Genomic DNA, 15,236 nt, shown 5'->3' on the forward strand with positions numbered 1-15,236 from the left:
CCGAAATCGCTGGAGCTGCCAAGATGGCTGAGTACTAGTGGATGAGTTCAGCTGCAGGTGGGATGGCGTTATCCCCGCGGCCCACCCCATCCGCTGCCATATGAAATGGTCGATAGGGGAGGAGGCCACTGTCATTGGAAAAAACACCGATGATTGTTCGAAGATGACTCTTACTTTTCAACCGTTCGACGTGCCAGGCGCCCAGCTAGTGTATGGGCATGCTTTTCCCTATGGACTTGAGGTCCACAGGCCCGATGGAGTCAGCAGTGATGTGACGACGGTTGATGATGCCGTCACTACCCTTACTGCCTTGGCTGAGTCTGGACGCTTGTCCGAGCTGTTACAGCAACATGGCGCTGTGCTCGTCCACGGGGTCGGCCACCCATCCGCGGAGACCTTTGCGCGACTCATCAACGCAGCCGAGCGAGGCCGTGGCTCCCATCCTTTCGTGCAGATTGGACTGGCAGGCAAACGAACCCTGGTGGCCGAGAATATTTGGACGGCCAACGAAGGACCGTCTGATCGCCGATTCTACCAGCATAATGAGGTAGGTTGCCGTTAATCCATTGAAACAAGTCCGCTGGCTGATGTATGTCTCTAGTATTCTCGTTACACGCGCTTCCCCGCCAACATCCACTTCTATTGTCAAAATAAAGCCCCGCATGGTGGTGAAACCCCAATCGCGCACAGCGCGTTGGTCTACGAGAGGTTACAGGAAGCAGTGCCTGCCCTCGTGCGCGATGTCCATCAACGGGGTCTGGCCATGAAGATGATTTTCCGGGCCCCGGGGCATGAGGGCCAGGGAAACGAGTTCAACTGGGCTGGCGAGCACAGCTTTGGACAGGAATTCGAACCAGACGATGATCGTGAGACGCAGAAAGCCAAGGTAGAGGTTCAGGTGCGAAAGCTCACGCCTACCTTTCGGTGGCTACCAGATGATGCGCTGGAGTTGACCCAGCACATCCCGGGTATGTTTTCCTGTTCTCCCGAGAAGTATCTGCATCACCACTGACTCTGCAGAAGGTATCCGACGATCTCCTGCCAGCGGACGACCCGTGTGGTTCAACGGGCTAGTCGGTCGGTATGGTATGACGCGTGATCTGGGAGCTTTGGAGCCACCGTACCTGGGTCGAGATGGAATGACATGTAAGTGCTCATGAGAATGACAAAGAGCCATGGAATGGCACTGACCGGTCATAGATCTGCCGTGTGACTACGGCGACGGAACCGTCATTCCTTCGGAGTATTTGCAGCAGTTGGAGGAGGTAGTGGATGGCCTGGAGATCAATCTGTGTCTGGAAGAAGGGGATCTGCTGCTGGTGGATAATCATCAGGTGTCACACGGGCGCAAACCATGGGTGGGGGATCGTAGAATCCTGGTGAGCATGTGGGACGGAGGACAGGCACCGATTGATGTCGTCTGAGTGGATGCATGCGATGACGTGCTGCCCCGCACTCAATGCCCCATCGCAGTTGGGAATGTCGCCATTAGACAAGATAAGAGCTCATCGGAACCGATAAGAACCCCCCACCATCCAGCGTCGCTGAGATAGATCAACATACTCCCTTACACACACACACACACACACACACACACACACACACACACACACACATCCACTCACCATGGCTGCCGTTCAGACTCTCGTCCAGCCGGATATTCAATATCATCCTGACTGGGATAAATACCAGGCTCGGACTGCTCGTCGCACCGCCACCGAGACTCTCCCTAAAACCGTTCCCCATGGCTTTCCCACAGAACTAGTCTCCAACCTCGTCTGGGAAGGTTGTGATGTCGAAGGCCGCGATGACTGGGTGGTGCGTTTGACCGAAACCGAGTTGGATGAAATCGACGCCGCCTTGCAGAGCTTTAAAGGTAGGTCGGCGCACCACCAAGCCCTAACCCCAACCCTCATGCATCAAGTCTAATCGATTGCTTCCCCAACTTTGCAGCACGCAATATCCCCTGGGGAGCAATCGACCAATCCACCTTCCCACTGCCGACTTTGCATGATCGCCTCCGACAGCAATCGAAGGAGTTGCACTTGGGCCGGGGTTTCTTCGTGCTGCGAGGACTCCGCATCGACCAGTATTCGCGCGAAGATAACATCATCATCTACGCCGGTGTCTCTGCCCATGTCGGCAACGTGCGCGGACGCCAGGAGGACCAACGTTTTTCCAATGGTACTTCTCTGGTTCTCTCGCATATCAAGGATATCTCCGGGATTGCTGCCTCCGGCACCATTGGCGCGCCATCCAACACAGCCGACAAACAGGTCTTCCATACAGATGCCGGGGATATCGTCTCCTTGCTTTGTCTCCATCCGGCTGCGTCCGGCGGCGAAAGCAAGATTGCCAGCAGTTGGAATGTCTACAATATCCTCGCGCGCGAGCGACCGGATCTGATTCACACCTTGTCGCAGGACTGGGTAGTTGATGGGTTCGTATGACCTACAATTTTAGGTAGAGTCGCAAAGTGAAAACTGACAGAACGACACAGTTTTAACAACCCCGCCGCTTCCTATACCAAGCGACCCCTGCTATACTTCCAGCCCGGCACCGAATCAACCCCGGAGCGCGTCCTCATTCAGTACGCCCGACGCTATTTCACGGGTTTCCAAGCCCAGCCCCGTTCCGCAAGCATCCCACCTATTACCGAAGCGCAAGCCGAAGCCCTGGACGCATTGCATTTCTTGGCTGAGAAGCACAGTGCTGCGCTGGATTTCCAAAAGGGAGATGTTCAATACATCAACAACCTTAGCATTTTTCACGCACGGAATGGTTTCCAAGATGAGCCTCGCAAGGAGTGGGTGGCCATTTCCCATTGTGGTACTGGAGAGAAGAATTTGCTAATTCATGAAATTATAGGCGTCATTTGTTGAGACTGTGGCTGCGCGATCCCGAATACGCGTGGGAAACTCCCGAGCCGCTGCGCAAACGGTGGGATATCGTCTACAAGGATGTCCGTGTCGATGAACAGGTTTTTCCTCTCGAACCGAGATTGCGGAAGACGGTTGGGGCTTGAGGAATGCAGTAATTATACCATAACCTGAAATTAAATAGATTTACTCTTTTTTGCCTAGAAAGCGCAAGTCAATGGTATATATTGTGCTGTTGTGGCCAATGTAACCACTACCTTATCAGGTGAACTCTTATAGCTGTGTAAAGGTGATATGAAAAGGGCGGAATTGGCTATGCAGAGCAAAAACTAAAACGAAAAAAGCATAAAAACATACAACAGAAGGGATTCGCTGGTGGTCACCCACCCAACTACTAACCTCCCGGCGTGTGGCTTAAGTACGGCTGAGCGGACGGGAAGCCCTGTTCTCCACACCCTGTGGTCGTATGTATCTACCACTAAAATCAATCGATAGACATGGAGTTGATTATCGGGAAGAATAAATGCAATCAGGATTCGTTGACGTAGACGTTACACCTCTAGGACTGATTACATTCCCTACCAGCCTGGTGTTTATGTGATCGTCAAGGTTCGGTTTCTCTGGACCAAATTCCCTATCTCGTATCTAGAAGGTGTTAAAACCATTGAACTCGAAAGTGGTCCGGATCTAGACTTGGCATGGAGTCATCCCCAAGTAAGGGCAGCCAGATTCCCGCTGGTGCCTCGGTTGGAAGCGGGGACACCAATCATGGCGCCCGTTTTGGAAGCTTAATCTATAGCTGAGAATCTTCTTTATTGGGACAATGAGGCTGAGAGCATTTTCTCTTGGTCGAGTGGTCTTGATATATTAAGGTTACGAGATCTTCCCGTGGAATATCAACCTTGTGTTGGCTTGGCGTGGACCAACCATGGTACGAGTACGACGGCCAAGATGAGGGGTGCGAGATTCCAGTTGACTTGATATCACGGTAATGGGCAGGTAGTCCTCCTGATGACATGCTAAATATTCAATTTTCTTTCTTTTCCAGTCATGCGATCCGGGTCGAATCTAGATGAGACAAAGGACACGAGGATCTATCCATGGTGGTTTGAGGAGGCTTAAATGTTAATAGGTCATGTGCGCGGAGAGCTTACTGGCCCAGGACATTGCAGGAGCTTGATAAAACAACTTGATCCAGATCGCAACGTCATATGATAAACCCTGTCGGAGTTTCAAGCTCTTCATGATGGGTTTGCGCCAAGAATATGCCACCAACCCTTGAAAAGTATAAAGGGGGCGAAAACAACACTACTATACGTTGAAGCTGATGCTAGCTATTAGCTATCAAACATTTTATTCAGACCAATACCTTCCAAGAAAAATAGAAGTATCTCACCACCAATAATGCCAGGGCGCATTCATCTAGTCCGCCATGCAGAAGGTCTTCACAACCTGCGACAGGATGTCAGCATTCGCGACGCTCCTCTCAGCGAACGAGGTTTTGACAACGCCGACGCGATGGGCCGGGACTTCATTTCCAGCCACTCTGATAGCGTCGGCGCAGTCATATCCAGCCCACTTCGCAGGTCGATGCAGACATCCTTGATCGCATTCCGGCGCATCTTAGACTCTAAACAGTATCCCGCCAATACCGGCGTGAGCGTTCAGTCCGGAGTGAGGTTGGTCCTAGATCCAGTGCTGCAGGAACTTGGCGACTTGCCCTGCAACACCGGCTCCCCGGTGAATGACCTCATTTCCGAGTTCCCTGCACTACCTCAGCTCCGGCAGCTTGATCCGAATTGGTATGACAAGTCCCGACCTATATTGCCGTCCGCATCGCAGAAAAAACAAGACATCTTGAGAAAGCTGGAGAGAGCCCAATCAAATTTGCTCGAGCATACTCAGAGAAACGATATCGTGGTAGTCACTCATGAAGGGATTATTCGTATCACTGCACCCGGCATAACAATTTCCCCTGGACAGTGGAGAAGCTTCGAATTGGTTAGAGACGATAACGGGACGCTGTCATTGCGCATACTGGCAGATGGTAATCTTGTGGAAGAATCACTCTGCGAATGGGAGGGACCTGACGGACTGCTTAATGGTTAGTGTCTGGCTCTGGCTAGTGAAGGCCTTTCGAATGGAGGCCGCGTTAACTCTCGAAGTCGTCAAATTCTAGCTCACTTGTGTATTATTGAGATTGATGGAGCCCTACTGGGATGAGATTACCTGTAAATGCTGGGGCACATTGAATTAACGTGCTGAATGCCGCCAAATTATCGGCCTAGGCCTGGAACGAATTGAGCGTCACTTCGATTGTCAGTTGTGGGGCATGCTTCAACTCCAGGTCTGCAAGGATACCATTCAAAGCCATGTACTTTAGGCAAAGCCCCTTCTGGTTATATAAATTACCTTCTGACATGTTCGGATGGTGGTCATCTTGTCAACTAGTACCCGAGCTCTAAGAAAATGCCAAGTCGTCCACCGTCTGCACCTGCCTCAGAGGACCAGTCTAGAACGGGACTGACGTTTCTCACGCTCATTCCTAGATTGTGAAGAGCCAATTCCTCGATAGAAGCGAATCCAGATTCACTTCTGTTTGCAGCGGGAGAGTTGCTGAGCAAGTACGGAGACTCGTATTTTATGCTGGCCTCCGACTGGATAAACAGACATTGGCTCGTATAGCTGCTGACCATTCCAGGAATAAAGACTTTGTCTACATGGCAAGCTTTCACAATATGATGTTGGCAGGTGAGATGTAGTCCAAGGGGCCTTCTACATTACTCTGCCCGTCTGACGTGAACATGACCTTGACATATCAAGTGCCCACTGACTTGCCATTTAGGTAGCTATAAGTCTACAGGGTAATCCCGCTTCATTCTCATTTACGATCCTCTGGATAGTCTCACTGCTCAAAAACACTAATTGCCTGCAAGAAGACTCTACTCATCATGCTATTTGACAAAATTCCCGAGGTTGAGGTTGTGCGTACTCAAAATGGAGCACTTCGAAGCTTAGACCATGCGCAGCAACCATGGCCTCCTACCTCTAGAGACCAGATTGTTGAGGGACCCTCTAACCCGCGGAGTGCGGCCGAGCAGTATCTCCAACAGGTGGCTGGAAACTATAAAGTAACCCCTGGCCTGAACAGCCTGACGGACTCTGGCTTCGATCTTCAGTTCGAGCAAGAAAAGACCCGCTTCAAGAGCACGGCAGTAATCTATCGGAAAACCTTCAACCAATGGCCGCTGTGGGATGCTCAGCTTAGCGTCACTGTGCGTGAAGGAGACAACCGGGTGACCAACTCAAGCAGTACCCTTCATACCGATGCCTCTGGGCCAGAGTTGCCTGGGGATGATGCCAAGTTCCTGAACCGGGCTGTGAAAGAGGAGGATATTTCTCTATCACTGGGTGTACCTGTATGTAAGGATTGCATAGGCTTCACAGAGGAACATGAGAAAAATGAACAGCGCATTCTTGTTTATCGCTATAGCGCAAAGGGTAGGCAAGAGCAGGCTGGTGATTCTCCACCAATCCTAGCCTTTCCCGAAGTGCCTAAAAAGATCCAGGACGGCCACTACTATGTGGTCAGGGAAGCCCTATTCTCGTTTCCTATCTCTGGATATGGGAGTCTCAACTGGAGGGCATTTTTCGAAGTGGAGACGGGCTCCATGATCTACCTGCAAGCGCTCACAGCCGGACTAACAGGCTGGGTGTTTTCCAGGGACCCCGTTACGAAGCTTGGCCACAGAGCTCCCATGCCAGCTGGTAGTGTTGCCGACTTGAACATGCTACGCGACAGAGTGTTGCTTCCCGAGACTGTGACGTCGTCTCCTCAAGTTCTGAAAGGTCGTTTCGCAGTGGTCAAAGATACCAGCTTGTCCATCAGACTTCCACCAACCACAACCACCGGGGATTTCAATGGCAGTGTTGACAGCGACATCTTTGCCGCTGCCAATGCATACTATCATATCACCAAGCTTTTTCGGCTCCTAGGAGAGCTGGGCTTCTCAGTGAAAGACTTTTTCAACGAAACCCAGTTCCCCGTGCCGGTCGATCACCGTGGCTTTGACGATCAAGTCAATGCGCAGGCCCCAAGAAACGCAACTGGCACCGGTTCAGGAGGGTTCATCTTTGGCCGAGCCGATTCCAATTCACAAGTTGGCATGGCTGCAGACTTCCGCATTGCGGGTCACGAATTTGGCCATGGACTTCTCTGGGATGCGATCCATTGGCCGGGCTTTGGTTTCGCCCACAGTCCGGGCGACTCGCTGGCTGCCATATACTCGGACCCTGGAAGTGATGCACAGGATCGCTTCGACACATTCCCATGGAACACGCTCGTTCGTCGCCGGCATGACCGCAGGGTCACTGATGGGTGGGCATGGGATGGACCCCAGTATAGACAAGACAACCTGGCATACTATCGACGCGAGCAGGTCTTGTCAACGGCTCTCTTCCGGATTTACCGAGCCATCGGGGGTGACGCAATCGGTGATATTCACCGACAGAACTGGGCGTCAAGGTACACTTTGTATCTCATTCTAGGTGGCATCGCAACCATCACGACCCGGATGCCCATGCCCTACCAGTATGTCTCAGCCATGATAGCTGCAGATGATGGGGTTGTTCTTGGCCATCCGGGTGACGAAAGATCATCCGCTGGGCTTTTGAGAAATAGGGCTTGTATCATCCTCCGAACATCCCCGACCCGGGCGTCATGACAGAAGGGCCTCCGCCAGCAGTAGACGTGTACATTGATGACGGCAGGGACGGGGAGTATGACTATACTCTACTGTCCGACAATACTCCTGGCATCTGGAATTGGCAGAGGGCTGACAATGGATTGGTCAACCAGATCTCTATCCCGGGGGCGACGAATTACTGTTATGTCGCAGTGAGGAATCACGGAACCAGACCTGCACACAACGTTAAAGTAACCCTGTATCAATCGAACAGACCCGCGCCAACCCTTTGGAAAGCTCACTTTGACGAGCTGAGCACCGCGCAACTCGACAATCCTCTCACTGGGAACAAGCAACAACAACACATCTTCGGGCCTTTCCCCTGGGTCCCCACCAAGAATCCATTCTTCGACAGACATTATATATTGGCCGCTGTCCGTGCCGATGGTGATCTTCCAAACACAGACCCAAACACTGGGTTGGACTGCGCGACTGGACCTACCGAGATTGATAACCTCGTTCCATTTGATAACAATTGGCAATTCGTTACTTTGACCACGTTTAAATAGCTTCTACTGAGGCAGATGACGACGAAATCCGCCCCGTTCAATGCAGTGGCAAAAGGTCTTTGGATTCAGATGACTCTCTGAGCTCAAAATTCAAAAATGATTCCAACTTCTTCAATGTTTATTTATTCTGTTATCGTTGTCAACATGCTGTGGAACTAACAGACTGATACTGACATCTTATCGTATGGTATATATAGCTATCCGGTAACAATGGAAAAGCCTTTGGTTGTAAAGAACATATTTGGAAAGTAGTCCTTTAGTATTTCTACGCTTTCTACACTCTCTATACATTTCCATATCTTTCCTCTACTATACGATTTTTTCTGCCGTTCGAATAGTTCTTAATCTCTCATATAACGTACTTTTCTAGACAAGGACCATAGCTAGGTGCTAGTCAGTCCTTATATGCCAACACCTATTATAAATACTAGTCTACGAACAAGGAGCTATGGAAGCGCACTCCCCACGAGTATTCCTCATGGGAAGAATTAATATGTGGACATTCCTGTTCACAAAGAATCACACCAAACCTGTATTCTGTTTCACCTATCCTATAATCGATTGACACCGCTCAAAGAAATTAGAACCTAACTTATGAGGAGAGTGAATTACCAGCACCCTCCACCTCCTCCAGTTCCACCTCCACCTCCACCTCACCCAACACCCACAACGTGTCGCCATCGGCACTCCGCTGAGACCACAGTTTATACTCTTGTTCCTTCCCCTCATCACGCAGCTCACTCATCCGCGTCAACCGTTGCAACCCCTTTACACCCCCAACCCACGGCATCAACGAGCCAATCGCTTTCGGGATCCGTGGCGCATCGTACCGGCCATAGTAGAGCGCGAACACGGTCACCAGCGCGAGGACGTCCAGCGACATGATGACGATGATGATGAGGATCGAGGTCCTGGAAGGCAGGAAGCCCCACAGGGTGTAGGTGGTTGTGCCGGGGATATCAACGAGCGGGCCGTGCGGGAAGAGGGTGTCGTGGTGTAGGGTTAGGTAGTTGGTGAAGGTTTGTTGGTAGAGACATTGGATTGCGGTGATGAGGGCGTGTGTGGTGTTCGCGGGGTGGGCTTGATGGAGAGCCCGATATAGGGTAGCGGTGTGGGCGTTAGGAAAGGAGGAGAGGTAGTGGGGTAGTGGATGGGGGTGGGTTGTTAGGTTGTAGACGAAGGTGCTCAGATGTTGGTTGAAGCTTGCGAGGGCGATTGACAGATTCTGGTGGAGTAGGTTGGTGGGGGTCGGGGGGTTGTTGGGGATGATGGTATGTTTCTGGATGCGACCGGCAAAGTCGACCTGGATTTCGGAGAGTTGCAGGTTCAGGTAAGGAGTGCAATAAAGAGGGGTGTGAGTCTGGTTATCTTGTAGTGGGATTGAGGAGGAGACGAAGAATCCTAGTCTCTGGCAGTCGGAGTCGTCGGGCCAGGCGTATTGCATTGTTGGCTGTATGGAGTTGATGGGCTCGATAGGCAGCTGGACCGTGCAGTGTAGGGCTGGATTGGTTGAAGGGCTGTATGTCCAGTTCATCATGCTATCAGAGTTGATGGTTGTATTATTTGGAGCCACCACGTCGCAGGTAAGCGAGCTGCCAATCCCATGGGTGACAGTAGTATATCGTACAGCGGTAGCATCAGTGTCCTCGATTGTGAAAGGAAGAAAGAAGGTATCCCTTGTAGCCCATGGTAAACTCAGCTGATTCGACATCAGATAATATACACTGCGGTCATAAGTCCGGAAATCAGGGTCCAGCTCATGGCCGATAAACGTAGCGTCAGCATATGACGTGGACAGATTAGACGAGGCAAGGTATGTATGGACCTGCGGCTCGAAGAGTCCCCCACTGATAAAGACCAGGATCAGATTGAACAGGCAGATCAATGAGAGACCGAGGACAGTGATAGAGGGTCGCGGACCTGAGCGCACGTATGCAAAGACAGTAGTCAGAGGTCTATAAATTGGCACCGATAATTGTTCTGACGAAGCGATGCTCTTTCGTAATTGGAACCAGGGCTCTGCGACGCTCAGGTGCCGGTGGAGGGAATTCGAGAGGGTGTGCACAATGGATGCCAGCATAGTCGGGCCGTAGACCAAGAAGATGGCAGAAAATAGCACTCGGGGAGACTCGAATGAGTCTAACGCATAGAAGTGCATCCAATTGTATGTCAGACCAAATGCAGTAACTATGCCTATGAGCAAGACACATTCCATCACAAACCATGGAAGGGTTAAGAAATGCGGCATCGGATCCCAGCGTGTGGCTAGGGCTGGAGGGGGACACGTCTTGACCGGAGAAGCGATTCTCGAACATAGTTCGATCCGTCGACCGTTCGGGCCACTTGACCACCTGCACCAGAGCCCTTTGGCCCATTTTTGGAGGGTTCGAGTTCTTGCTACATGATAGGCAGGCAGAGATAGCGTTTGAAGCGTTTCAGGGCCAATCAGACGATTAATCAGCTCGCACTGCGCGGCAATCGAGCTAGGGTCCTTATGCAAGAGACTTAGGCGACGAGGATAGATGTAGTTTAGTGTAAAGACCAGCATGAATCCCAGGATCATAATCATTTCCACAATGGCAGCTGTGCGGGATACCACTACAATGCCTATTGGATTCTTTAAGAATTTCCCCTCGGAGGCCACTGCCTGCTGGTTGAAAAGCCTGGTGATTGTATCCATGAACTGATAGTTCCACAGCTGCTCGACTGTCTCCTGATATTGGACAGGGAGGAGAGCACCCGAGTCGCCCACAACTACACTGGATTTAAAGTCCTCGGAGAGCCCTGTAAGGCCATAGTCTGAGGACATAAACTTTTGAAACCCGAGCATGCTGAAGTCCGTGTCGTTCATCTCCCGGATAGTGGATGGGACCAGTTCGATACTCGTGGGAGATGAAACCCTGGCATACGAGACATTAGCGGTCGCCTGTCTGTAAGCTGGCTGACATGCAAATAAAGTGATGTTTGAACTCGGTACTGTCGCCGCGGTCGTCTCTACATCGATCAGCACGCCAAAGAGTCCAGTTGAGAGGCAGCCATTGGCATTGAACATGGATCGGAAGGTTGAAGCTAAATCGGCCTGCACGGGCTCCCAGTAGCGTGCTTGGAATTGTCCATTGCGGGATGGAAGGACCGTGCTTATGGTTAAGCTAAGATTACAAGGCGAGCGTGACCCTATTCCTGGTGTTGTGATGCTGGAGAGGTTCCACGAGAGATCACGTCCTGTTGATTCTTCGGTGGTGATATTGAGTTCTCTGCTGGGTATTGCGCCCATCACCATCGTATGCGCACAGTTCATCTCAGACCAATAGACTGATTGATTCAAACTCAAGGTCAAGAAATCGTCATGCCCGTCCTCTGGGGATGAAAGGGGAGCAATGGCATACGTCACGTTATTATTGGACCATGGGTAAGAACCATGACGAGCATTCTGTGGCGTTCTGTAAGTAGCTTGAAGGGAGAACCAGTTATTTTGGGTGTCCACATCAACCAAATGTGGCCATGTATCCAGAGTTTTCGTTTCCACGGCAATGTCGGAGTACAGAATCACGAGGCCTGAGAGCAGGGCAGGCACGAGAAGGTGCATTGCTAGAGACATTGAGGAAACACATAGCACAATCCAGTGCCGGTTGCGGGTGGAACGGATTGGCGCGAGAACCCCGACGTCAAAGCTATAATTGGTGAAGAGTGCACTGGCAGAGACCATGCTGTCAGGACAGGCCAGTTGGAAGTATGGCTCTAGGCGCAAGACATCTTGGGCAAAGACGTCCCAAAACACCACGATGATGAGAGCCAAAAAGGTGGGTGTATCTGTCCAGGCTCGCCATTTGAGTACCGACAGATCTTCCTCCCGTGCGAACTTGACAAGTCCATTATGGCGATTGGAATACTGACGGAGGATCTCCACAGCAATTGCGATCAATAACATGCAAATAGAGAGGGTAAGCAGGTAGGGTCTGCGCAGAGAACGTGGAAGCCAGCCATTGGGGACGGGATTGGCAGTTGCGGCCGGGACGTCATGCGTCGACTCCCTGCGGCGAACGCACTGCATAGGAGGGGAAAGGCAGGCGCAACAAGGCGTCCGAGGGTCTGCTCATTGCAGCTGTTCGTTTTCTCTTTTCTCTTAGGTGGTAGGTTGCATGATAGCGATTAGGAGCGTGGAAGGTAGACTAACATCTCTGTTGAAGAGGCTGCATGGAGATGTTGATCAAGTGGAAAGGAATTTTCCGAGTGGGGAATATAAAAAAGGGAGGACACCTTGCTGCCTAAACCCTTGGCATTTGCCCCATTGAGCAGCCCAGCCCTGCCATTTCAGGGTCCATTTAGTCTTAGCGCTAGCCTTATAAGGCAAGTGGGGTCATTAAGACACGATCGCTAATCCTATTCTGTCTCGACTTAGTCTTGCCTAGATCTCTACTAGGAAACTTGACCATGGACGTAGCGCACAAAACTTCATACTATATCTCAAGATTATTTCAAACCGGTGCTTAGATAATATACCCTCATCAGGCCCCGCGGAATCCATCTCCTTTATTACTTTATTATTCCGTGATTCCTGTTACAAGATTATATAATACAGCAGTCTCATTGAAATATACTGTGTCGTTCTCAGCACCAAGAAAACCGACCATCAGGTATGAAACCCTAGCTTTCAGTACGGATACTTTGCCTGCTCTCTTTGGTATGCTTGTTTAACAAATTCAATGTCCTTCAATAAGTTATAATTTGAAGTTCTCATAGTAGAAGATGTTCCTCTGGAAGTTCTCCTAATTGAAAAGTAACTTTGCCAATGTTAGTAATCCTTTTTGGATTATTCAGTCTCCCTCCAGACAGCAATACACCCCTGAGATTTACATTCACGGAGACAAGTCTATAGCAGTGACCTTCAGCCACGCAAGTCTGCTATCTCTTAGGGCAGCTCTCACAAATCAGGAGGCAGATTAATACGCAATATATAAGGTACGGAGACTACATATTATCTGATATCCATCAAAACTGCAGCTGTAGATCGCTAACCACGACCACTCCCATTGAATATTCGATGATGAACTGGCAGGACCAGGATCCTGCCGGCTGCTACCACGTGAAATGTCACATTGCCTAGAAACAGTGTCCCCCTTCCCCCTCCTTTGTTCAACATTGATCATACATCCTCAGATCAGGCCTATCCCTTTCATCTACCATGGCTCAAGCATCATTCGAGCTCGACTCCCTCGCTACAAGCACATCAAACCACATCACCAGGCAGCCCTCCATCCAGAGCATCTCCTATCAACCTCCCAACGCCGAATTCTCCCTCCCACCCGTCGACACAGGAAAGCAAGCATGGCTACTCCTAGCTGCCTGCTGGGCCGTTGAAGCCTTAGTCTTCGGTAATACCCCCGACACCCCATCGCCATCCAGCTAACTCATTCTTTCCAGGATTCGGCTTCTCCTTCGGTGTCTTCCAAGACTTCTACACCACCCACCCACCATTCTCGAGCTCAAACAACATTGCCATCATCGGAACCACCACAATGGTCAGCCCCTCTCCCCTCCCCTCTTCGCAACTTACTGTACTAACACCCCCCAGGGAGTCATGTACATTGGAATCCCCTTCGGCCTCACCCCCTGCCGCCTCTACCCCCGCTGGGCCCGCTGGTTCACACTGCTGGGACTCTCCATCGCGTCCCTGGCCCTAGCAACCAGCTCCTTCTGCACCAACACAACCCAACTGATCGGCACCCAGGGAATCCTTCTCGGCCTCGGCGGCTTTCTCGCCTCCTGTCCTAGCACAATCTACATCGACGAATGGTTTATCCACCGAAAGGGCATGGCGTATGGAATCGTCTGGAGTGCAGCCGGGCTAGGCGGCGCTTTTCTCCCTCTCCTATTGCAATCCCTCCTCGATAAATATGGCTTCCAAACCGCAACCAGAGTCTGGGCTTGTATTCTCTTCGTCTCTTCCGCCCCGTTAACCTTCTTCATCAAACCTCGTCTTCCATACGCAGCAACAACCCATCCACGACCGATAAACACCCGCTCCGCCACATCAACCTTCTTCCTCCCTGGAATCTACCTCTCTATATATGCTCGAACAATACTGAACATCTCTGTTTCAACAGGCTATATTCTAGTAAGCCCTCTAACCGATTATCTAGACATCTCCACCTGCATCCTCGTTTCCGCGATAGGAGCCGCAGCATCTGCCCTATTAATCTGGGGCTTCGCATCCTTTCTCCCCGTGCTGTATCTCTTCTGCATCCTGTATGGATTATTCGCAGGATGTTGGACCTCCCTATGGCCCGGGATCATGAGAAGTTTCTCTGCGTAGTGAGCGGCAGGGGCATGGATACGTCGATCCGATGATGGTGTATGCGGGGTTGACTGTGGGACGAGGCGTGGGGAATATACTTACCGGGCCGGTGAGTAATATGCTTATGAAGGGGGGATGTGGAGGGGATTGGAGGGGGTGGGGTTTGGGAGTGGATATGGTCCGTTGATTGTTTTTACGGGGGTGACGGCGGTGGTGAGTGGGGTGGGGTTTGGGGGGAGGTTTTGTTGACGTAGAAGGACTGACTAGCACCTAGCTATGGTGTTTAGTTGGCTTGGTAAGTCGTGAGATGTGTGAAGGCTTTTGGGGTGGGAGTCAAATATGGTGGGTGTGGTGGAGAGTGGTTGTTATTGCCATGATCAGTGTTTCTTAGGCTTTTTCCTAGGAATCTCGTCTCTAGAATTCCAGAGCATCTTGTACAAGGTAGAGGGACCTTAATTGGTAAGGTTATTAATATAGCCTGTAAGATATCTGTTATAGTATTAGTCAGTCAGAATTCACTGCTATTTTTATTAGTAAGACTTTAAGCTTATTGCCCTATGATGGCGCCTTAATAGTCTTCAGCACCTAACATCAAAATATTCACGATCGCTATATATTAATGAGCTCTCCGGTTCCAAGGAATACGTCACTTCTATTGCCATCTTCATCAAAGTTATATTACGCGAAATATAAGGACTTAATCATGGTGGTCTAATGTTGACGTATTGAGGATGTACAACCGGAGGAATATCACTCCGAGCGCTACCAAAGTCTCCGAATTGGTAATACATCTTCTCGTCTCCGATCC

At 50.7% G+C, this 15,236-nt stretch overlaps 6 protein-coding genes across 6 annotated transcripts; 5 read left to right on the forward strand and 1 right to left on the reverse strand.

Annotated features, from left to right (window-relative positions):
• Positions 1-162: 162 nt before the first annotated feature.
• On the forward strand, positions 163-1,424 carry BO94DRAFT_616007 (Clavaminate synthase-like protein; the record flags this gene model as incomplete). The annotated part of the gene is made up of 4 exons (XM_025616790.1): positions 163-547; positions 602-968; positions 1,024-1,146; positions 1,201-1,424. Coding segments are annotated over 4 exons (1,099 nt in total), but the record flags the coding sequence as incomplete, so codon positions are not given.
• Positions 1,425-1,569: 145 nt separating this feature from the next.
• On the forward strand, positions 1,570-3,069 carry BO94DRAFT_616011 (TauD/TfdA family dioxygenase). The gene is made up of 4 exons (XM_025616791.1): positions 1,570-1,876; positions 1,954-2,440; positions 2,501-2,806; positions 2,869-3,069. Exons 1-4 carry the CDS (start codon positions 1,627-1,629, stop codon positions 3,023-3,025), a joined length of 1,200 nt encoding a protein of 399 aa, XP_025469895.1. The 5' UTR covers positions 1,570-1,626; the 3' UTR covers positions 3,026-3,069.
• Positions 3,070-4,283: 1,214 nt separating this feature from the next.
• BO94DRAFT_583375 (phosphoglycerate mutase-like protein) lies at positions 4,284-5,058 on the forward strand (the record flags this gene model as incomplete). Its single annotated transcript, XM_025615555.1, has 2 exons — positions 4,284-4,926; positions 5,006-5,058. 2 exons carry the CDS (start codon positions 4,284-4,286, stop codon positions 5,056-5,058), a joined length of 696 nt encoding a protein of 231 aa, XP_025469896.1.
• A 772-nt stretch (positions 5,059-5,830) lies between these two features.
• Positions 5,831-8,133, forward strand: BO94DRAFT_583376 (uncharacterized protein; the record flags this gene model as incomplete). The annotated part of the gene is made up of 2 exons (XM_025615556.1): positions 5,831-7,507; positions 7,561-8,133. 2 exons carry the CDS (start codon positions 5,831-5,833, stop codon positions 8,131-8,133), a joined length of 2,250 nt encoding a protein of 749 aa, XP_025469897.1.
• Positions 8,134-8,684: 551 nt separating this feature from the next.
• BO94DRAFT_622302 (uncharacterized protein) lies at positions 8,685-12,328 on the reverse strand. Its single transcript, XM_025617070.1, has one exon. It carries the CDS (start codon positions 12,182-12,184, stop codon positions 8,726-8,728), a length of 3,459 nt encoding a protein of 1,152 aa, XP_025469898.1. The 5' UTR covers positions 12,185-12,328; the 3' UTR covers positions 8,685-8,725.
• A 987-nt stretch (positions 12,329-13,315) lies between these two features.
• Positions 13,316-14,446, forward strand: BO94DRAFT_544181 (MFS general substrate transporter; the record flags this gene model as incomplete). The annotated part of the gene is made up of 3 exons (XM_025613170.1): positions 13,316-13,505; positions 13,555-13,652; positions 13,706-14,446. The coding sequence occupies 3 exons, from the start codon at positions 13,316-13,318 to the stop codon at positions 14,444-14,446; spliced, it is 1,029 nt and encodes a 342-aa protein (XP_025469899.1).
• Between the last annotated feature and the right edge of the window lie 790 nt (positions 14,447-15,236).

This window comes from Aspergillus sclerotioniger (genome assembly GCF_003184525.1).
Source record: "Aspergillus sclerotioniger CBS 115572 chromosome Unknown BO94scaffold_7, whole genome shotgun sequence".
NCBI lineage: Eukaryota > Fungi > Ascomycota > Eurotiomycetes > Eurotiales > Aspergillaceae > Aspergillus > Aspergillus sclerotioniger.